Here is a 23,075-nt window from a genome sequence, read left to right as displayed (position 1 = left end):
CCTGGCAGGTTCAGGCATGGGGTGGCGGTGGTATTCTCTGGAGGGCAGGGATGCTGTGTTCTCACATGGCAGAAGGCAGAAGGGCAAATCAGCTGGCCGCTATGCGAAACCTCTTTCATAAGGGCCTTAATCCCATGCACAAGGGAGGAGACTCTCATGGCCCCACCTCTCAACGGTACCATGTTGGCAGCATCTGAATTTTGGAGGGGACACCGCAAGCCACAGCCTGCCCCTGGGTCTTCCTGATGCAAGGCTTTGGCTCACTTGGTTGGTTCCAGGGACTGTGCACCTCCTCTTGTACCCTCATCCTTTTCTGCCAAACTTCAAGCTCCAGGCCTTCTCCCATAGCGCTTCCTCGGACACCTTCCAGGTAAGGATACCTTTCCTATTCTGTGGCCCTGTCTCTTTTGTGCCAGCTTTCACTTGACATGTACCGTCAGGATTTGGTGGACTCATTTCTTTTACATACAAACTCCTAAAGGATTGGAAATTTACCCTCCCAAGAAACAGATATGCTGCATTACCCTAGCAGGGACCTAATACATTTTGGTATGTGAGTGGAGGAATAAATAGTATTATAGCGAGTCCATTTAAAATGTCCGTTTTAGAAACAATTTAGACTCAGGGATCGGTGCCGACTCTCACCAAAGCCAAGGGCTGGATGCGCTACAGGGGGGAGGGAAGGAGGGAGGGGATGAGACTTGTTGGAAGTGTCAGGAGTGAGCGTAGATGCTGTTTCTTCTGCCGAGGATAGCAAAGTTCTTAATGGAAGCTGATTCCAATCAATAGAACCAGACAGCTGATTTATGTAATGGCATCAAGCTGAAGCAGTGGGCTCTCTCTCTGCAGAGTGCTGTGAAAAGGGAAAAGGCCACCAGGCCGGGATAACCAGGGGACTCCACAAGTAGATCTGCGGGTCTCAGGCCCGTGTTTCCCACCAGCGAGCCACAGGAGAGCTCCCGAGAGCAGCCGCTGGGAGGCTGGGTGCTGAACGCAGCCCGTGGGGCTGGTGCCGCCGCCGGGCTGACACCGCAGCCTCAGCGAATGCTCTCAGGAGCTTGGGTCCCGGCTGGGCAGCAGGAGTGGAGAAAGTGAGGCCTGGGAGGTGGGCAGAACCGGCCAGGGAGCTGCTAACGGCGAGAAGAAAGCTAGGGAGAAAAGCAGAGGGGGAGTTTGAGCCAAGACACCAGGCCAAGGCAGCCGGGGGAAATGTCATCGTTGGTGAAGGAGGACCTGGAGAAGAAGCTGTTCAAGCCGCTCTCGCAGCATCTGTACGAGTTCATTGAAATCGAGGTCTCGGTGCAGGACAGGTACTACCTCTGCGTGTCAGGTAATCTGTGCTCTGCGAAGCGCCCCGAGCTGCTCCGGGTGGAAGGAACTTTGTGGGCTTGTTCTCCTTTGCCGCACGTGTACCTTCTGCAATAGAGCTTAGCTGCGCCTCCTTTAAAATTTGGACTGTATGCAATATCTTTTAAGTGTTGAAATGCAAGAAAAGCGCATTGCATTAAGAATATTTTAACTCAGAAATGAAACCGGATATGCACTTCTTCTGATTTGATTATTTTGCTCTGACCTTAGTTAATTCACTTGTATGGTATGCGTGCAATGTGGGTGTATAAGAGCTTATTTTTTAAAATGCAACAGACAGCTCTCGGTATATTTTGAGATACATTAGAGAACTGAGGTATATAGCTCTATTTCCAGCCGTTCTGGGTTTCTCCCTCTCCACCCTAGGAAAGAAATAAAAACTTAGATTATCTTTTAAGAGCTTATTTAGATTTCATGGTGGTTTATTTCAAATAGAGAAATGATCTTTTAAAAATCTTCCTCTTATAGAGTAAATGTGCTCACAAAAACAATACTTGAATGGTAGAAATTAATTCAGGAAAATGGAACTTTAAGAATTGGAGAATTTCTCTAAACAAGTTCACTAAAATAAAGATTTATATTCTAGTAATATTTTTTCCTTTGTGTTTCTCATGTTCATGAAAATTGTCCAAAGCCAGGAATAGATGTTTGTACTTAATCATGATTTGCCTACCTTGTAATGTTTTTGTGCAGAATGTAGGTAGAAATTCTTGTGTTATTGTTGAACTTAACAGAGAGCGCTTCCTTTTCCCAATCCACGCCTTTAATACTGTTCAGGGTTTCTGGAGCAAAGAGCTTTTAGTCTTTAAATGTTCATTGTGGACTGGCCATTTAAGGCACACACCTGTTTTCAGAAAACAACTTGTTACAACTCTCTTCCCGACCATTGGCTGAAGACTTTCCAGAGGGACCCAGAGGAGCGCTGTAAGGATAGGGCACCTCTCACATGCTAAGAATGCTTTAAAATCCTGCGATTTCTAATAAATATCACAATATGTGCTCAATAATAAGAATAGTAGTATTTATCTAACACTCCATCACGTTTTGTTATACAAATATGAAGTGACATATCACAAATGCAAAAATTTAATCTGCTCAGGAAAAAAGAAAGAAATTACGGGAAACATCAACTAACGTGATTTAAGGAAGAAACTGTGTTGTATCCTAATCATCAAATCTCTATATCTTGAGGTATTTTTACTTAATTTATTAAAGAAGATGCTTATTCCAACTTAAAGATGTAATAACTTTATATTTGATGTGAGTCCCACTTTATAAAGCTGATTTCTCATTGTGTTAAATACAAATATAAATAAACCATTAAAATAAATAATTACAATAATTTTCTATATCCAATTGGCCAAATATATCTTAGTGCCTCCCTCCAATTAACTAGTATTAATACCATAATTAATAACGACAATAATTAATGGGTTCTATCTGACATTTTAAAAAGCCTCCTAGAATTAAATGTTTGGGAATGATTCAGTGTTTCCATCACGTAAGAGGCAAGGAAAAACTAAGGGCTTCTCAGAGGCAGGGAGACAAGACAGTCTTCTGAGGTTCCAGAGAAAAGCGAACATCTTACATTATAAGCCGGATCATGATTATCCTCGCCCTCACCTCCATGAGCGTGAGAGCATTTTCCTCAAGTACAACATGTTTGTTATGACCCACGCAAACCCATGTTGACAGCACAGTCATTCAAAGTGGCCCATGTGCCTGTCGGTGGTGTGCATGCTCCAGTCAGAACACTTCCATGGGTACGGATCAAACAGGTCCCCTCCTGAGTGCTGAGGCAGGGACCCACACTTGGAGGGTTGGTCACCTGTGGGGAGGAGACTCACGGAAGTCACAGCTTCCTCTTCAAACCCAGCAGTGTGGCAGCTCCAGGTTTATGAGACTCGCAGGTCCAGAGTAGTCAAATTCTACCATGCATTTTTCCTGTTAAAGGAAATGGGCATGAATGCAGTTCACCTTCCTGTCCATCTGCAGGTTCCACCTTGTTCAGGAGGCTCGCAACCAGCAGATTGCACGTTCTTGTCGAGTCCTGGGGTTCACCTGGCGGATACCAAAAATCAGATGTCATAAATTCAGTTTCCCTCCCTGAAGGTGGCTAGCAGGGGACTCCCTGGGGCCATGGGCCCCTCCCACCTCTGGGTGCATATGGGTCGTTTCTCTCTGGTATTGGTTCCCCCTGGCCTGGAACACTATTGCCACTGGCATTCAAAGCAACACCTCCAGGCAGGCATTTTGGTAGTGGTTAAGTTGTCCCTTAGAATGCTTGCATCCCATATTGCAGTGCCTGGGCTACTGTGCTTCCGATCCAGCTTCCTGCTAATGTATGCACACCCTGGGAGGCAGCAGGTGATGGTCGAGTGCTTGTGTCCCTGCCACCCACATAGAAGACCCACAGCTCCTGGCCTCAACCTGGTCCAGCCCTGGCTGTTGTGGTCATTTGGGGAGTGAACCAGCTGGTGGAAGATCTCTGTCTGTCTCCCTCTGTCTCATTGTCTCTGTCTCTCTTTGTGTCTCTGCCTTTCAAATAATATAAAAATTAAAGTAACACCTCCTGATGAAGGAAGAGGAACTATTAAATGCAAGTGCTATGTGAGCAATGATGAGAATGCAAATTGTTCAAGAAACAAAGCTGAAAGAATTGAAACAGCGTCTGAAAGCATTAGCCAAAACCGAATGGGAGGTAGCCAAGCGTGGTGAGGCAGACTTTGTAATGCGTGGAGTCAGGTGGTCCTGGAGTGAAATCTGGCCCTGTTTGCTCACCTGCCAGCCTTCAGGCTGGGACAAGATAATTAGCCTCTCTAGACCATCTCTGAAACAGAGAGAAAAATCAGCCCTCTGTGGGCAGAGCTCCTCTATCAAATCCTTATCAGGAAAAACCTTGAGAAATGATATTCCAAGTAACTAGAATAAAAAGTAAGGATGTGCTTTTTACATATACAGGACAAATATATTTACTATATATTAAAATATATGCTGAAACATGTGTATATATGTTTATATCATAAGCAACCATTATAGTAAAAATCAAATAGGTAAGAAACATATAAGCATATATATTTAATGTCAAATGAATTAATATATAGATTTAAAATTGTATGCATATTCAGATATCTATTATTGTAAGTATTCTCATATCTTTGGGAAAATATTTTCCATTTATAGATATCAACGTGAAAGCAAATGGCACTTGCTAGAACTAGGAAAACAGTATGTCCAGGTTCTCTACACACATTCCTTTCTGATACCAGAACAGTACTTTTGCTTCATGAATCAAAGAATCTAACAATTTTGTCAGATCCCTTATAATAAGAATTTTAACAAAGAGAATGCTAGAAATGATTAAATTGACAAGAAAAGAAGGTTGCTAAAAGCAATTCCACTGCTGCTAAATTTGTGAATTTGCAATATTCTTTTTTTTAAACTTTTATTTAATGAATATAAATTTCCAAAGTACAGCTTATGGATTACAATGGCTTCCTCCCCGCATAACTTCCCTCCCACCCGCAACCCTCCCCTTTCCCGCGCCCTCTCCCTTTCCATTCACATCAAGATTCATTTTCAATTCTCTTTATATACAGAAGATCAGTTTAGTATTTATTAAGTAAAGATTTCAACAGTTTGCCCCCATATAGCAACACAAAGTGAAAAAATACTGTTGGAGTACTAGTTATAGCATTAAATAACAGTGTACAGCACATTAAAGACAGAGATCCTACATGATATTTTTTAAAAATTGATTAATTTTCTATGCAATTTCCAATTTAACACCAGTTTTTTTTTTCATTTTCAATTATCTTTATATACAGAAGATCGATTCAGTATATACTAAGTAAAGATTTCATCAGTTTGCACCCACACAGAAACACAAAGTGTAAAAATACTGTAGTACTAGTTATAGCATCACTTCACATTGGACAACACATTAAGGACAGATACCACATGAGACATAAGTACACAGTGACTCCTGTTGCTGACTTAACAATTTGACACTCTTGTTTATGGGGTCAGTAATCTTCCTAGGCTCTAATCATGAGTTGTCAGGGCTATGGAAGCCTTTAGGGTTCGCTGACTTTGATCTTATTCCGATAGGGTCATAGTCAAAGTGGAAGTTCTCTCCTCCCTTCAGAGAAAGGTACCTCCTTCTTTGATGGCCCCGTTCTTTCCACTGGGATCTCACTCACAGAGATCTTTCATTTAGGTTTTTTTTTTTTTTTCTTTTTGCCAGAGTGTCTTGGCTTTCCATGAATTTGCAATATTCTAATGACAAAGAACACAAAGGAGGATGTTTGCGTTTTCAGTTCAGAAATAATAGCATTGCGTAGGGAGAGCTTAGTTCATTTTTTTCAACTCTAAATTGAGAGCAATTTTTTCACTAACACATCGTGTTTTGTAAGAATTAAAGCATGAGATAGTGTTTTGAAAAGTTCTCATGCAATTTAAGGTGTTAGTGATAGTGATAGGATAACAACAATATGGACAAAAATGTATCCATACAGCTTTGCATATATCCTGAGAACAGAGCCCAGCACAGTTCTTATGCATGTTCTGTTTGATTTTTCAAGTTGCATGATTATTAAGACTGTTGGAGAAACAATAGTTTATATCTTCCCCTTCATAGCTTGTAATAGTTCCTTTATTAAATGTGCAAACACTTGGTTCTGCCACGATAGGGCTGTGTTGGTCACAAAAAGAAAAAGCACTTGGAGGAACACTAATTTGATAGTGCTTATTAGTTAGTCCCTATTTTTAAAAATTAATAAACAATGGACTACGGACTTAGAAAAGGTACATCTTAGTAGGAATAAACTTTTTCGTATCATAAAACTTGTCACAAAATTTGGTTAAAATAAGGATTGAGAGATGAGAAACAAAGTAGATTTTATACTTAAAATTATTTCTCTTTATCTTCTAAAGGTAGGAAAAAAAAAACACTGTTTTTGCTTAGGCACCCCCATGCCTCCGGCTACACACACACTTGTACAAATTGAATGTTTTAATGCAGAAATTTATTATTTTAAGATTTATTTATTTTTATTTGAAAGGCAGCATTACAGAGAGGCAGGGGCAGAGAGAGAGAGAGAGAAAGTCTTCCATCTGTTGGTTCAATCCCCAGATGGCCTCAATGGCCAGAGCTGGGCCAATCCGAAGCCAGGAGCCTGGAGCTTCCTCTGGGTCTCCCACGTGGGTGCAGGGGCCCAAGCACTTGGGCATCTTCTACTCTTTTCCCAGGCCACAGCAGAGAGCTGGATCTGAACTTGAACTAGCACCCATATAGGATGCCGGGCTGCAGGCGACAGCTTTACCCGCTACGCCACGGCAACAGCCCCTATGGATAAAATTAAATAAGATATTCTGAGTCTCCAAACCAGGGAAACTGTAGGTGGGGACTACAAGGTAGGAACAAAGGCACTCCCACCTGGGTCCTCTTGTTACCTCGCATGTGTTACCTGCTGTGACTTAGTTTCTCGTCCGAAGAGGGCAGATGTAGATGGCTCGGTTTTTGGAGTTGGGATATTATCGTTCTCTCTAAAATCAACCTACAACCTCATCATCAGTGTTACAATGACCAACAGATTTTTCCCAGGGGTTATTCGGCTACCTTGGAGAAGGAGATGTACAAATCAAGATGGCCCTGCCAATTCTGAACTGGAAGTTGCATCATTTGTAGAGTGAATGGAAACTTTAGGGTGCGGCTTTGAAGGAGGGACCATAGGAAAATGCTTTCATTGGCCTAACAATAATGTTGATAGAGGATGAAAGGGGTAGTTGTGAGGCATGCTCACTAAGTGTAGGCACGAGACTGCTTAATGCCATTTTTCTGCTTCTTCCTCCACATCTTCATGACAACCTTATGAGACAGCTGTGTTCCTGTTTCACAGATGTGGAAACCATAGGTCACAAGAAGCTAAGTAACTGGTCCAAGTTCACAAATAGTAAATCTTTTTTCTACTCACCATCCTGCTTCTGGCCTTTAAGAATAGCTGTATTTTTTAGAGGCTTATTTATGTATTTGAAAGGCAGAGATACAGAGAGACAAGGGGAGCAGGGGAGAAAAAGGGGGACATAGAGGTCTTCCATCCACTGGTTCACTCCCCAGCTAGCCGCAACGGCCAGGGCTGGGCCAGGCCAAGCCAGGAGCCAGGAGCTTCTTCTGGGTCTCCCGCGTTTGTACAGGAGTGCAAGCACTTGGGCCATCCTCTGCTGCTTTTCCCAGGCACATGAGCAGGGAGCTGGATTGGACGTGGAACGGTGGGGACTCAAACTGGTGCCCATATGGGATGCCAACATTGCAGGCAGAGGCTTAACCTTCTATGCCACAGCACCAGCCTCTCTACTCCTTAATCCATGTGCCAGCCACTCTGGAAGGGACTCCACATGTATTATCTTTCTTGCCACTTCCTATTAATGATAAAACTGAGGCTTAGAATGGCTACAGGACTGGCTCAAACTCACCAAAGAATGAGCGAGGAGTGAAGCTCTGAATCCGGGTGAGCTTGTGCCTCTCAGTAGATGCACTGAGATTACGCTAGACAGGCACTCAAAAAAGGAAACTTGCAGGAGCCTCCCTGGACATCCTTCTTTGTTTCTTGGGGCTTCTGTCCCCACAAAATCCCTTTCCTTCTCTCACACTCTATCTCCTATTTCCGAAAGTACTTCCATAACTTATGCCCTACCTTGATGACAGCCAACATTTTAAAAACACCCAGGATAGTCCCAAACTTAATTGTATAAACATATTTCTAGAAAAAAATTGAAAAATAATTTTTTGATCAAATTGATGATAGGCTTCTCAGTGACACCCCCCCACGTGATCGATACATTGTAACATTGTACCGAGGCTGCTTTTCTTCAATAGCTCATGGTTCTTTTTGTCCTGCTATTTAACTTAAGTGATGAACACAATGATAAAACACGGGGTGTAAAGTAATACTTGTTTATATTTATTTAATGTGCCCCTGTGCAGCATACTTGGGAGCTCCTGTTTTTCCTCCATTCTGCCAAATTATTTGGATCCATTGGCCAGTCTTCTTTCCGCTTAACCTCAATAATCGTGACTATTTTACGACGGTCATAGAGGCATTTATTAATGACAAAGTTTAGTTCAAGTTAAAAGGGAAAAGGGCTGGCATGGAACTCAGATCGTAATTCTGAAAATGCCGACTGAGCTGTTAAAACGGAAGCAGGCTGATTCTGAAATTCTTTGGGTCTGCATTTGTAGTCACTATCCCCTGTGTCTATAACAGCAACTCTGATGTCGCTGAAACCAAGTAATAGTTTGGCCTTGTAAACACATTCCCGTGTTAAGACAATGTGCTAAGTTTCCACTCTGGCGCTGTATAAATGTGGCAATGGCCATTTAATCTTAGCTGGCAGCGAAGCACAAGGGTGGAAATCAGGGATTGGGTCCACTCCAGCCTCAGCAGACTTCTTTGGCTCGTGGCAGAAGAGAATTCTTAGAGGCTCCTTAGCTCCAAAGGTGCCTGTTTTGTCCCATCGAGAAAGCTGCACTCTCTCTGGACCACAAGATTTTACCAAAGATTGGCTTGCAAAGCATGCTTTTTTATTTTCTTACTTGGGTGTTCATGGACACTGACCGCTAACGTCAGGAAACTTGATGACACATCAATCCTGTTTTCTGAACATCTATTTTCTCCCCCAAAGAAGTTCCTAGAATGGAAAGCTCAGCCTGCATATTCACTTAAAATCCCGTGGTGACACTCCCCAGCTTCCCCCAACGCAGCTTTCAAAGCAGCCTTTGCACTCATCAACCTGGTGTTTCAGAAAACCGCGTGCTAGCTCCTGCCCCACTGTGTGCCTGCCACCTGCCCAACCCCACAGGGCGCCCACAACACCAAAGACCTGGAACTGACTCTAGGATTGCCTGCCTTTGTATGGATGCTTCCACAGACCTCTCTTTGTACCTTTCCTCGTCCTGCTGTCCCCTCCTGCCCGGTATGGCTCAGAGCACTTTCCCATGTTCCAGGTCCCTGCCTCACCCTGCCCTCCCTTGTGCCTCCATTTGCAGACAGAAACCCCACTCCCTGCAAACCAGGTGACAGCAGAATGGTGCTTAAGGGAACTATCTTTTTCAGTTCCTAGCACAGTGTTTGATGCAAAAGAAAAAAAAAAAAGACACTCAAATATTTATCAGTTTGCTGAAATATATGAGTAGGGCTGCAGTTCGTTAGCTGGTTATCACAACGTATAGATGAGGTTGTGGAGTTTGCTCTCTGAACATCGTATTTGCCTACGAACTATAGTTACTTCTTCGCACACTCACACACACACACACACACAACCACCCTCACGCTGGCCCCTGCTGAGGGTCTGGTGAGATGGTGTGCTGGAGCAGGCACAAAGTCTTGCGGCACTGAGGTTGAGTTTTCATCTGGGCAGACACACTGCCTCCACGGTCATGTCCTTAGTCAGTATGGCTAAGTCAACTGTGCCTCCATGCCAAGCACTGGCCTGACAACTTCTCTTCTAATCTTTCCCTTTCCCCCCAGCCCTCATCTCAGCCAGTGGAGATGCACCATCTTTAGGAATAGTTGAGCAGAAGCCACCAACTCTGCCTAATAGAAGTTAGACTCTGAAATGACCCCTTGACCCTAAGTCCTGAATTCTTCCTTTTTGCCTTCTCCATAAACAAGACCTTAAATTGTTCCCTCTGCTCCCCAGATATGTAACTCTCCCTTCAAATTCCTGGAGCGTGTGATCTAACCATATGTGTTTGGTCTCTCTTCCTATTAGTCCGTTTAATCCCATCCAACCCGGTGCCTGGCACAAGTCTGTGTGAGAAAGGGAAGGTGTCCTGTACAGGCTGACTGCTGCCCCCAACAGGCATGAGAAGCTGCCATGTGGAGGAACTGATGCTCCTCCCAGCTCCTTGGTCCACGCTGGGGCTGAACCCTGCCTGAAAAGCGACTTCGCAGGAAGCTCTCCAGAACTCTGAAATGCTCCCCACTCTTGATTTCCACAGAGTTAGCATGGTTGGACCTGTCTCGTTTTTGAGGTCCTTCTCAACACCTCTTTGCCAGCATCATTTCCTTCTCCACTTTTTCCTCTGCTCTCTCCCCTACCAATCTTCTTGGAAACCTCTGCATAGATAAAAAATCCCAAATCTATATCCCCACCCATAGACTAGAAAACTTCCCTCATTCTCTCCTGAGGTTACCTCATGTGTATGCCAGAAACAAAACTCATTATTCCATCCAACCCCCTCACCCTCCACACTCTGCTTTTGGGCTTTGCTGCCCGGGATTGGTTCCCACCCAGTGCTGTCAACAACACATTTGAAACCTTGCTTGCATTTGCTGCTTCTATTTCACCAACTCCCATCCCAAGCCTTGGTTACTACAGCAGCCTCTAAAACAAACCAAACAGGTGAGCCGTTACTGTGAGCCAGGCACTACCCCTAAGTCCATTGTACACTACTTTTCCTCTTCAACAGAGCATGTGTATGACTGCTACCAGAAAGGACTCCTTTACCAGGGCAGGCTTTTATCTGAATGCGCATTGCTAGATGCACCCTCCCTGAATACCTGCCACTGACTGGGACTCTCCTGAGACTGGACAACCTGCTCAGACTCCCTTCTCAGTTCCTTCACTGACTGTGAGCTCTGCGGGTTGCTTGGATCTCAGTTTAACCTGCACCGTTGAAGACTAATCACTCTCTTCACAGACATTGGCTCTGGAGCCCTCACTGCCCTGCCCAGCCCAGCCTCCCAGCCCTCCCACCAGAGGTGATTCAGACACCACAGATCCACACCAGTGCTGTGGCATTTCAAGTCCAGAGTCTTTCAAAGTTTTGTCTCAACCTTCTCAACCTAGTTAGTTCTATGGCCCCTAGTGTCATACATCCAGCAATAGCTACCGTCGGCTCTCTCATTCCGCCTGTATGTTTAGCTTCCATTGTCTTCCTCATGCCATTCTCACCTGGAAATGTCTTCAGAACAACCCCCATCTCTACTGGATTAATTTTAAAACCATCTCAACTTCTATGTCTTCCATTCTTCCTTAATTATTCCAGTCTTTGCCCTTCTCAGAGCTGTTGAATGTTCAAAGGGTCTTCACACAGTTCCTGGAAAATGCATGTTGCAAAAAACAAATGCACGGATTTCACAAATTCTTTGAACCAAAATAAACATCCTTTAATTCCATTTTCTATGAATTTTGAGACATCCTTGGATAATTTGCCTCACATCACACATCTATAACTGCAGTTATACTGTAATGTATCCCTTTATGTATATAGTTGGGAGGGTATGCCACAGTGGTACTTTCCAGAACCAGCAGTCTCAAATCAAATTCTGGTATCACTTTTAGAAGACAGAACTGATTTGTAACTCTCTAAGTATCCATCTTGAAGAAAATTTCAGGTATTTGATTTCTACCTGTATTTCTTTATAATATACTATCATATGAGACTCATGTGTGTTATCCTTGTCTCCTCGACAAAGCTATAACTGCCTAGAGGGCGGGGACCATTTCTCTTGTTTATATCTCTAGTGGTTCCTATAATGCATCAAATAACCAATCCTCAGTAAATATTCCTTTTTTTGTCTCACTGATAATTTTCAATTTATGGGCCCTATGCTCAAATGTTGATTCTTATGTGTTTATAGGAAGCCAAAGACAATTGACTTTAGGAACAGCTGATTATGTCCATAGTTTGATCTCATAAAATAAGCAAGATTTTCCCACATCTAACTGTAGTACTAAAACCTTTTGTGTCTGCAGCAAAGTTTGAATATTAGAGTTGGAGAGACACATTTGACAGGATTAACAATCTCAAACAATACCAAACAGGTAAACAGCTATGGTGCAAACAGGTCTCCATTGAAAGTCTCACAAAGAATTTAAAAAAAAAAAAAGTGTTCATAGTTCCTGCAGTATTTGCTTGGTCACCCTTCAGCTCAACACTGTGTTGCTGTGTCAACAGAACTGTTTACTCTTCTGGCCTTATTTTCTTAAATTGTCTTTTGTGCCCTAGTCAACATGTAGGCACTACCTAGAAGCTAAAGTGAGCCTCTGATTTTCTGCTCCAAGTTGAATCCCATTCTCTACCACAAAGCTCAGAGCTCAAAGCACACAGCCTTGCAGGCATCATTGTGGCATTATGTGACCACAGCTGTAGCCAGAGTAACATGAACCCTCTGTGCAGATTTAGGGGCATACTTGTGAAGGCTATATCAATCTGCAAAATCTGGGTACAGCCAGAATGTGGGTTCAAGGTCATTACATAAAAAGAGATATAAAAATACTGAAAAGAGTGACTTGAATAATTCATTTCTTCTAAACACTTATGTAAACTAAGAATTTTTCTGTCCTGCAGTGACCAAAAATGAAGAAGTAAAAATAATTATGGTGAAACACTACAGAATAGGTTTAGATGAAAAATATGAAGTAACAAAAAAGTGGTCTTTGAACGATCTGCAGATGATTGATGGAAAAGAAGCAGATACCGTAAGTGTTATATTTTATAAGGGAGAAGTGGGGTCCATATACTAGAGATCTTTATGTTCAATATCCTATTTCATATATTCTTGGCATGCAGTAGGTGTTGAGATGACATTATATTGTTCTTGAGTGGTATGGTTTAATCTGCTGAGGTGATCTACTGGCTTTTTTGTTCTGCTTTTATGATTGTGAATTTTGAATTTTGCCTATTAAATTTAAAAGCATCCTTCCCAAGGGCCTCGTGATAGATTAGATACAATCTACATGTCAGTCCAGAAATTTTAAATGCCATTTTTCCAAATACATGATGCGCCCCCCATTCTCTCTCACCAATCCAACCTCCTCCATGACAGAATTCCTTTCTTCATCTTCAAATTTTACTATCAACAAGCCCATTTCATCCACCAGAAGGATCATATAATTTGGAAATCTTATAATCTTAGAGTTAAAAGGGGAGAGGGAGTGGATACTTCAATCTCCCCTACTTGGCCCCATAATGAGTGGTTCTCCCAGTCTGTCCTTAAACTCATCTGTTGATAAAGAATTCGATCCCCCACCCCCTTGAACTTTATACATCTATAATGTCTTAGAATTGACACTGGAGGCTTATAATGGCTCAACCCATTCCTCGATTTCCCATTGGGTAAAGTCCTACCCATGACTCTCACCCCTATCAACCAACTGCATTTTGAATGTAAATGTTTTATAGCCATAATCCTCAAACTCTAATTGCTGGATCACCCTATATCCCTTTCAGATGACTGAGTCTCCAAAGCCTAGGGCCATGATTTTTTTGTACTTTGTCATAGCCTTCTGTCACAGGTATTAGGCAGTTGATGAACATTTATCGTGTTACTGTTGAATGAATTAGAACTTAAGCTCATTTTTTTTCTTGATACTAATAAATGCCCATTAGTTTGGCCTATAGTTCTAACCTATCAAATTTTCCAATGTCTTGATTTTTGATATCGCTGTACTATGATACAGATTTAACAAGCATAACAAATTTAGAACTTCATCCAAACCAATAATAAAATTGATAAAGTTGGCAGAACCACATACATTCCTATAAGTAATTAATTGTTACCATTACTATCACTACTAGTTCTGTTACATGGTACCATCCCATACTTGTAAACTCTTAAGAGGTATCGGAACCCATCGTCTACATTTAAGTTCACATGGTCATCACAATAACCTGTGTGTTAGAGTCTATTATTATTATTATCTTATAGATGAAAAAAATGAGACTTAAAGAGATTAACCAACTTGCCCAAGATCACATAGCTATTAAGTAATAGTAACAGACTTTGCCCACATATGTTAATTTGCCGCCTTTGGTTTGATACCCTACAAATGCATATATTCATTCATTGCTTTCTTGAGGATATATGGTATAACAGGCCCTGGTAGGCTCTGAGAATACAGGAGAGAATTAGCCATAAGCAATTAATTCTGCCTTGATTTAAAAGTTAGTCACCTGATTTGAATATCTAAACTTCGCCCTTTCCCAAAATCAATATATATGTTTTGCTATAATCTTGATTTATTTAGAAATTCTGTCTTTAAAGTTTTATGTGTTTGGTATGACTTATTGGTGAAAGAATTCTAAACTTACTTGCTTTGTTTCCCAAGTACTCATTTTCTTCAGAATATATTCTACCTAAATACTCACATTTAGGAAATGGTTAAATATATTATTGCATATGCATGTGATAGAATATTATGTAACCACTACAAAGCATGTTTCCAAAAGAATACTTAAGAACACAACTGTTCACTATTTAGTAAGTTTTTTCAATCAACTTAATATAATACTTTTCTAAATGCTATTTCAATTTTACCTATTTAGGTTACCATTATTGAAATCTGAATCTTACATTTTAATATAAAAAATATATTGATGTGTGTGTATATGCATTGTAGCGAAATCTTCAAAAAGTTCATGGGTAGTTTCAAAAAGACAATATTGATTGTCTTTTTCCTCTGTTGTTTGTTTCCTTTGCTGTGCGGAAACTTCTTAGTTTGATAAAATTTCATTTGCATATTTTTTCTCTTATTGCCTGTGCTTTGGAATCTCAGCTAAAAAAATGTTGTCAATGCCAATGTCCTGGAGTGTTTCCCCTATGTTTTCCACTAGTGCTTTTATATTTTCCCATCTTACATGTACATGTTTGATCCATTTTGAGTTGATTTTTATATGTTAATGGAAAACACATATTATGAAAAAGGTATGCATGGATTTCAATTTTTTTGCACCAAAATAAACTTAATTCTATTTTTCCACAATCTTTTTGAAGTACTCTCATATATATATACATATATATGAAACAATCCAGTTCTTTAATAATAATTATCTTGTGTGATGGGATTGTAAGTTTTTTAATTGTTATGTTTTTCTTTATACTTTTCTGTGTTTGCCAAATTTCAGAAATCCATGTCGAGTTAACTAATCTTAGGTTGCAGGAATTAACCATCCCCACCTAATTTTTGACCCATTTTGCTTCCCTTTTCTTTTTTCTCGAGTTCTCAAATACTACTGATGTCATATTTGTTTTCTATAAGTTTGGTCAGTGCCAAGGAAGTATTGCCTTGGGCAATGCCTTAGATCTGTCAACTTAGACTCAATGGAACTACTACTCTATGTGTTTCTTCCCCTTCGTTGGTCTTTAATTTCATCCAAATGTTGTTGATCACTCCCTTTTCAACTTGAAGATCATTATCTTTCATAGTGAACAAGATACAAAAATGGATTATTGCTGTTTTCCTTATCACATTACGATGTAAAATACTAAAATTTCAGGAGAAAAATATTAATATCCAAAGAGTATTCCTTTTAAAGATTTATTTTCCGTGGATGAAGGAGAAATATCCTAGCTGTTCTGGGAATGTCAGCCTCTCCTCTCTTTTAGAATCGAATGCTCAGGAGTCAGAATTTATTATATTTTTATCAATCACCATGATAAGGCTTTCAGCATAGAGTCATTTCATGCCAGTAAGTTGTCAACTTTTAAAATGGAATGGAATTGAAATTGATGTCAATTTATAAGAAAGAAATCAAAACGCCTGGGGATCTGGAGACTGTCTGGTGCAGCAGGAGAAAGGATGACAAAGCAAAAAATGGCCCTGGGCTGACTGATGTCCTGGTTCTTGTCCTGGCCCTGCCAATAGCTACACCTGTGAACTGGACCTCACTTCTCTGGAAGCCAATTTCCCACCATAAATAAGAGATTGCTAAGTAATCTGAGATCCCCTTTTAGTTCTAGTACTGTATCAAAAAAAAAAAAAAAGAAAGAAAAAGAAAAAGAAAGAAAGAAAGGTGGAGAGAGAGAGGGAGAAAAGAAGAAATGGAGAAAGGGAAAGACTTGGGTTCTGTGTGTGCCAGCCTCCAGGTATTAGGCTGAAGAAAAGAGTAAGCCTCTCCAAGCATCTCAAAGGCATGGAGGACATTTTCTACATGATGTGGGCCCTATGTGTGGAAAGGAACACCTAGGAGCCTGAGTACCGTCTGAGAGGAATACGTATGATTTCCTTCGATTGAGATTCTTTGCAGAATTTGTCTTTCAAACCGCAGTGATGAGAGCTAGAAAAAAAATTGCAAGGTGTGGCTGGGGGAGTGCTGCATTTAAAACCACATCACCCTTACACATTCTTTCTTAAAGCATTTCTTGTTTTGTTTTTAAAATTTTTCATGGTGTCAAAGAAGGTGATAATAACCCCAGTATCACAATCGTTGGCACATTTGAGAAAGGGAACTAGAGTTTACTAAGCTCCATACTAGGCAGTTCATAGGATCAATCTCATGTCAATTCCACAGCAACTTTATCAGAAATGAAGGGGAAAAATGAAGGTCAACCCAGACAAGTAGTTGGTCCATAGTTACAGCAGTCGGCCCAAACAATTGTCTCGCTTCATACCTATGTTTTTCTTTTTCCTGCCTCCTGCAAGAATTCTCAATGTAAAAGATATTGCAAATACCTAAGTTGTTTGTATGCAATGCTTACATACTCCATGCTGATGAGTAAGTCACACTCCTGTGTGGTTTGGTCCCTCTCTGCCTCTTTGTCACTTAGGGTGTCATTTCCTCGCTCTACTTGAGATCAGCCCACCGTTTGGTGAGAACGCAGTAGTTGCGCAGTAGTTGGCCTGGATAAGCACCAGGGACACAAAGATAAATAATGCAGAGTGTCTGCCCTCAAGGAGAGCGAGGAGCTGTGCAGATAATGAATGCAAAAGCATTTTGTAAACGGAAATGCTGGCCTTCTTGTTACTGCTGTTAACGGTAGCAATTATCATTTTAACTTGTAGGACCTAGCTCAGGTTTGATGCTCAATTTTCCTTGAAATATCTCTACTAGAATTATAGTTAGAGTGTTGAACAGTCCTATGAGGCAGTCTTTAACAGTTTGTCAGTTTTAATCAAATGATTTAATGGTCCTTGCTATTACCATCAAAGGTAATTTCTTGCTGTTAACATCAAACTCAGTACATTGGTGGTGATCTGTAGTATGCCAAAGGCTAACTAGCCACCCTGGGTTTCCCCTGTCTACCAGTGAAACAGCACAAAGGGCCAGTCTCTAAAGACTGAGGAACCACACACCCTCCCCCCTCCACACCAGCCTGTAAATGGGTTCACTCTCTTCTTCCACCCCTCCCTGTCCTCTTACATCTAGCACTCTGGGAAGACTTGATGCAGCTCTGAAGCATGTGTTATTTGTCCGACTTAAAAGTTACAGGTGCTTCAAAATAGTCTTCCCCCTTGTTGATTTTTGGAGAAGCAATTACATTTGAAGCAGGTAGCTTTGGAAAGCTCGTTTATAGATTTTAGAAATATATTTGATACTGATACTTTACAATCAATAAACATATCCAAGAGACTATGAGAGGATCCAGGAAACTACTTTCCTGGTTGCAAATTAAATCACGTCTCTCTTTCTCTTCTAGGACAATCCATTTTTTGATCTGCACTTCAAGAAAGTGTACAGTCTGGAAGCCTACAGTTGTGCTTCTAAATACGCCTTTGCTCGAACTGTGAATAAGCTGAATCATGCCTATCTCAAGAAGGACTTGCAGATTGTGAACTTTGATTCTACATACATAAATGATGACTCCATTTGGTCCTCCAACAACAAGGACTGCTTGGTCCTTATGCGAATATGCTTTTACGCCTTCAATCTTGTGTGCTTATCCCTCTGTCCTCTACCGCTTTGAAGATGTATACCATATTCCTTCACTGGTTGTCTCCTGGGCAAGTGGTCCCCCAGGTGCACATCATTAGTGAAAATTTTGTTTTGTCGCACACATCACCAGTGACTATTATTTATATGGAAATAAAGTAACGCTTTATGAATTACAGTGAAATGCGTTTTAATGCAACCATTCAATATTCGGGATGTTTTGCCATTGTGTTTCTTGGCAATGTTGGAAGGAGATGGATAGTTTTGACTAAATCAGTATTCTCCCAAAGAGTATCAAGAAGTGCTTTAAAAGATTTAAATATACAAGGCATTCCACACAGATGGATAAGAAGACTTAATATTCTGAAGATATCAATAGTACCCAAAGCAGTCTGCACATTTAATGCAATTCCTATCATAATTCCAACAGCCATTTTTCCAGGAATTGAAAGTTTATACTCAAAATTCAAGGGGCCCCAAATAGTCAAAGAATCTTGACAAATAAGTATAGAATATAAGTATTCACGTTTCCTAATTTCAAAACTTACCACCACAAAGCTATGGTAATCAAAACAGTGTGATATAGGCCTAACAATAGACAGGGAGACCAACAGAATTGAACTGAGAGTTCAAAAATCCATGCACCTGTGGTCAACTGACTCTTTACAAGGGTACCAAATCTGTTCAAAGGACTGACAATAATCTTGTCAACAGATGGTGATGGGATTCATTTATTATCCACAGTCAGAAGAATAAGTTGGACCCCTACTTATACCACAGATAAAAACTAACTCAAAATGAACCAGTGGGGGCCGGCGACGTGGTGCAGGAGGTTAATCCTCTGCCTGCGGCGTCAGCATCCCATATGGGCGCCAGTTCTAGTCCCGGCTGCTCTTCTTCCAATCCAGCTCTCTGCTATGGCCTGGGAAAGCAGTAGAAGCTGGCCCAAGTCCTTGGGCCCCTGCACCCATGTGGAAGACCAGGAAGAAGCTCCTGGCTCCTGGCTTTGGATCGGCGCAGCTCCAGCCATTGCGGCCATCTGGCGAGTGAACCATTGGAAGGAAGACCTTTCTCTCTGTCTCTTCCTCTCACTGTCTGTAACTCTACCTCTCAAATAAAATGAATAAAATCTTTTTAAAAAAAAAATGAACCAGTGACCTAAACATAGAGATTAAAAATGTAAAACTCTTAGAATAATCATAGGGATAAACATTTAGGAACTAGGGTTTGGCAATGGATTCTTATTATATTGAAAGTATGAATAACAACAAAAATAAATTGAACTTTATAAAACTTAAAAACAAACATGCAGAATGAGAGAACATATTTGCAAACCATACATCATAAAAGAGCTTAATATCCAGAAAATGTAAAGAACTCCTACAAATCAGTCACAAAAAGCCAAATAGCCCAAATACAAATAGGCAAAGGATTTGAATCAATGTTTCTGCAAAGGAGATAAATGAATAGCTGATAAGAGCAAGGAGAAGATATTCAACATTATTAGTCATTAGGCAAATAGGAATTAAAACCATAAGGAGATACCACCTCACACCTACTAGGATAACTATTATTTAAAAAAAAAAAAAAGGGTTGGTGTTTGGCGTAGCAGCTAAGACACCTGCCTCCTAAGCTGAAGTACCTAGGTTCAAGTTCTGGCTCTGACTCCCAATTCTAGCTCCCTGCTAATGCACACCCTGGGAGGTAGCAAGTGACGGCTCACCTAGATGGCTCTGATAGACCTGGATTGAGTTCCCAACTTCCAGCCTCAACCTGGGCCTAATCTTGGCTGTTGTGGGCATCTGGGAAGTGAATCAATAATAGGGAGTGTTTCTTCTTTCTCTCTCCTCTCTGCTCCTCTGATCCTCTCCTCTCTCTCTCTCTCTTTGCCTTCAAATAAAAAAATGTAGGAAATAACAAATATTAGCAAGATAGTAAGGATGTGGAGACACTGAACCCCTAATATACTCGGCGGTAGAATAATGTGGCCCCTGAGCGTACCAGATGGGCATTTCTTCAGCTACGCTGAGATTACCAGATGACCCAGCAATTTCACTCATCAGCACAGACTGAAGGGGATTCCAAGCAGAGACATGAACAGATATTTGCACACTCATGTCCACAGTAGCTTGGCATCCCGGGCTGCTTGCACCATTACTCACAATAGCCAGAAGATGGGAATGACAAAACTGTCTATCAACAAATGAATAGATAAGCAAAATGCAGTATGGCTGTACGAGGAGATATTATTCAATCTTAAAACGGAATGAAGTTTTGATATATGCTGCAACGTGAATGAACCTTGAAAGCCCAGTGCTGAGAGAAGTAAGCCTGACGCAAGGGGACGCATATCACATGACTCCACTTAGAAGAGCTATCAAGAGTGGGAAAGTTCAAACAGAGTGAAGATTAGCAGGGACTTGGAGAAGGGAAGAATAGAGCGTTATTGCTGTACAGTTATGAAGTGTTTCTTTTGGGTGATGAAAAGTTTTGGAAATGGTGATGGTTGCACAATATTGTGAATATAATTAATACCACCAAACTGTACATTTTATAATAGTTACAATAGAAAATTTAATGTTAAATGTATTTTATGACATTTTAAAAATAATGTAATAAGCCCAAAACTATTGAACTGTACACTTTAAATTGGTCAATTGTATGGGATGTAAACTATATCTCAATAAAACTGTTTAAAAGGAAAAACAGATTACCATATGTCTACCAAAAGAAAACATTGACAAGTTTTTTTTTTATAAAGTGAGAGTGGGAAAAACTCTCCTAGCTGGGATTCAAAACCCAGAAACAAAGGGGAAATGATTAATTTAACTACATAAAAATATGTACAAAAATGATAGATAAAGTCAAATGACAAATGGAGAACTAGAAAAAAGCTTTCTAATATTTTTCATATATAACAGGCTCCTAAAATGAGGAGTAGAGAAAACCCTACAGCCCTATTGGCAAAACACAGACAGCTCATAGGAAAAGAATCCAAAGCCATTTAAGCACAGGAAAACATGCTCAACCTTGACTAAATAAGAGAAATGCAAATTAAATCCATGGTGTGGTTCCATTTCTCACCTGTAAGATTATCAAAAAATCTGGAAATTTAACAATACGCCACTGGGTATGTGAAATAGGTCCTCTCATTTTTCGCTGCTGAAAGGTGAAATGACACAAATTGCCCAAGAGAGGAATTTGAACGTATCTTGAAAATGTACATATACAGTTACTCTTGAACCAAGCAATTTAATTTTTTTTTTCTAGAACTTGATCCCAAAGAGAGTTTGGGAAAGAAACAAAATAACACATGCACAGGCACATAACATTGTTAACAAAAGCAAGGTTTTTTACATACCCTCCATATCCATTCCTAGAGGATTAAGTGTATAAACTATGGCACACGTGCACACTACAGTACCGTGCAGCTACAAAAAGCAGAGAACCGGGACACTTCACAAATGCCCTCATCAGAGCCTGTGAGTCTGAGGAAGCTGTAGTGAGCAAGCCAGAAGCAGCATCCTATTCAACTGTTTAAAAATACCTATTTGGGGACAAGCATCATGGCATAGCAGGTTAGCCCACCACATTCGACATCCCATATGGGTGCCAGTTTGAGTCCCTACTGCTCCACTTCCTATCCAGTTCCCTGCTAATGTGCCTGGGAAAGCATCGGAAGATGACCCAAGTGCCTGGCCCCTGCACCCATGTGGGAGACCCAGATGAAGCTCCTGGCTCCTGACTTTGGCCTGCCCCAGCCCTGGCTGTTGTAGCCATTTGGGGAGTGAACCAGTTGATGGAAGATCTCTCTCTCTCTCTTTGTTTGTCTATCTGTCGCTTCCTCTCTCTGTGTTACTCTATGTTTCAAGCAAATAAAATAAAACTTTTTAAAAATATCTATTTGGCTCCCTCTGGTTGGTCCTAAGTTGGAAGAGATGCCAAAAGCAGGGCATCTGTGAATTATGAATGAAGTCCTGGCCATTTTGGACCCATCGATCCAGAAGTTTTTGTTTGGCTTTCTGCACTGGTAGCTACAGATAGTTTGGCTTCATGGCCTTGCTACTACACATAGGTTGGCTTCCTTGGCTGCTGGTTGCAGGTTGTGGGTCACAGTTCTATTTTTGAGTATGATTTGACCATTGTATATTTGTATATTCAGAAATATCTTGAGTGTGGTAGAGGTTACATGATTCTACACACTTCCATCAAACCTGAAATCATATTCAGAAGGATAGCTGTATGGGGTAGTGCTGTGGCACAGTAGGTTAATCCTCCACCTGTGGCACCGGCACCCTCTATGGGCGATGGTTCAAGTCCCGGCTGCTCCTCTTCCGATCCAGCTCTCTGCTATGGCCTGGGAAAGCAGTAGAAGATGGTCCAAGTCCTTGGGCCCTGCACCCATGTGGGAGACCTGGAAGAAGCTCCCAGCTCCTGGCTTCGGATTGGCTCAGCTCCAGCCATTGCGGCCATCTAGGGAGTGAACCAGTGTATGGAAGACCTTTCTCTCTGTCTCTCCCTCTCACTGTCTGTAACTCTACTTATCAAATAAATAAAATATTTTTTAAAAAGGACAGCTGTTACTATTAATATTGATAGTGTTATTTTGACAGTATTACAGGAGTACAGTAAGATAAAGCATGTGTCATTATATTAACAAAACCAGGAACCAAGATTTTAAGCATAAGAAAGAAAATATGGGGCCAGTGCTGTGGTGCAGTGGGTTAACGCCCTGGCCTGAAGCGCCAACATCGCATATGGGCACCAGTTTGAGACCTGGCTGCTCTACTTCTGATCCAGCTCTCTGCTATGGCCTGGGAAAGCAGTAGAAGATGGCCCAAGTGCTTGGGCCTCTGCACCCACATGGGAGATCAGGAAGAACTCCTGGCTCCTGGCTTTGGATTGGCTCAGCTCCAGCCATTGCAGCCATCTGGGGGAGTGAATCAGGGGATGGAAGACTCTGTCTCTCTCTGCCTCTGCCTCTCCTCTCTCTGTGTAACTCTTTCAAATAAATAAATCTTTTAAAAAAGAGAGAGAAAATGTACAAGTA

At 41.2% G+C, this 23,075-nt stretch overlaps 1 protein-coding gene across 2 annotated transcripts; it reads left to right on the top strand.

Annotated features, from left to right (window-relative positions):
• Window positions 1-1,135: 1,135 nt before the first annotated feature.
• On the top strand, window positions 1,136-18,059 carry EXOC1L (exocyst complex component 1 like). 2 transcript variants are annotated; one of them, XM_062199292.1, is made up of 3 exons: window positions 1,136-1,330; window positions 12,725-12,855; window positions 17,793-18,059. In XM_062199292.1, exons 1-3 carry the CDS (start codon window positions 1,210-1,212, stop codon window positions 18,057-18,059), a joined length of 519 nt encoding a protein of 172 aa, XP_062055276.1. In that variant the 5' UTR covers window positions 1,136-1,209. The 2 variants fall into 2 exon arrangements, with proteins under 2 accessions (XP_062055276.1, XP_062055277.1); XM_062199293.1 differs by having other exon boundaries at window positions 1,230-1,310.
• Window positions 18,060-23,075: the final 5,016 nt, after the last annotated feature.

Source organism: Lepus europaeus, chromosome 8, assembly GCF_033115175.1.
Source record: "Lepus europaeus isolate LE1 chromosome 8, mLepTim1.pri, whole genome shotgun sequence".
NCBI classification, from domain to species: Eukaryota; Metazoa; Chordata; class Mammalia; order Lagomorpha; family Leporidae; genus Lepus; species Lepus europaeus.
The sequence above is the reverse complement of the archived record's forward strand: the minus strand, read 5'-3'. Positions and strand labels throughout refer to the sequence as shown.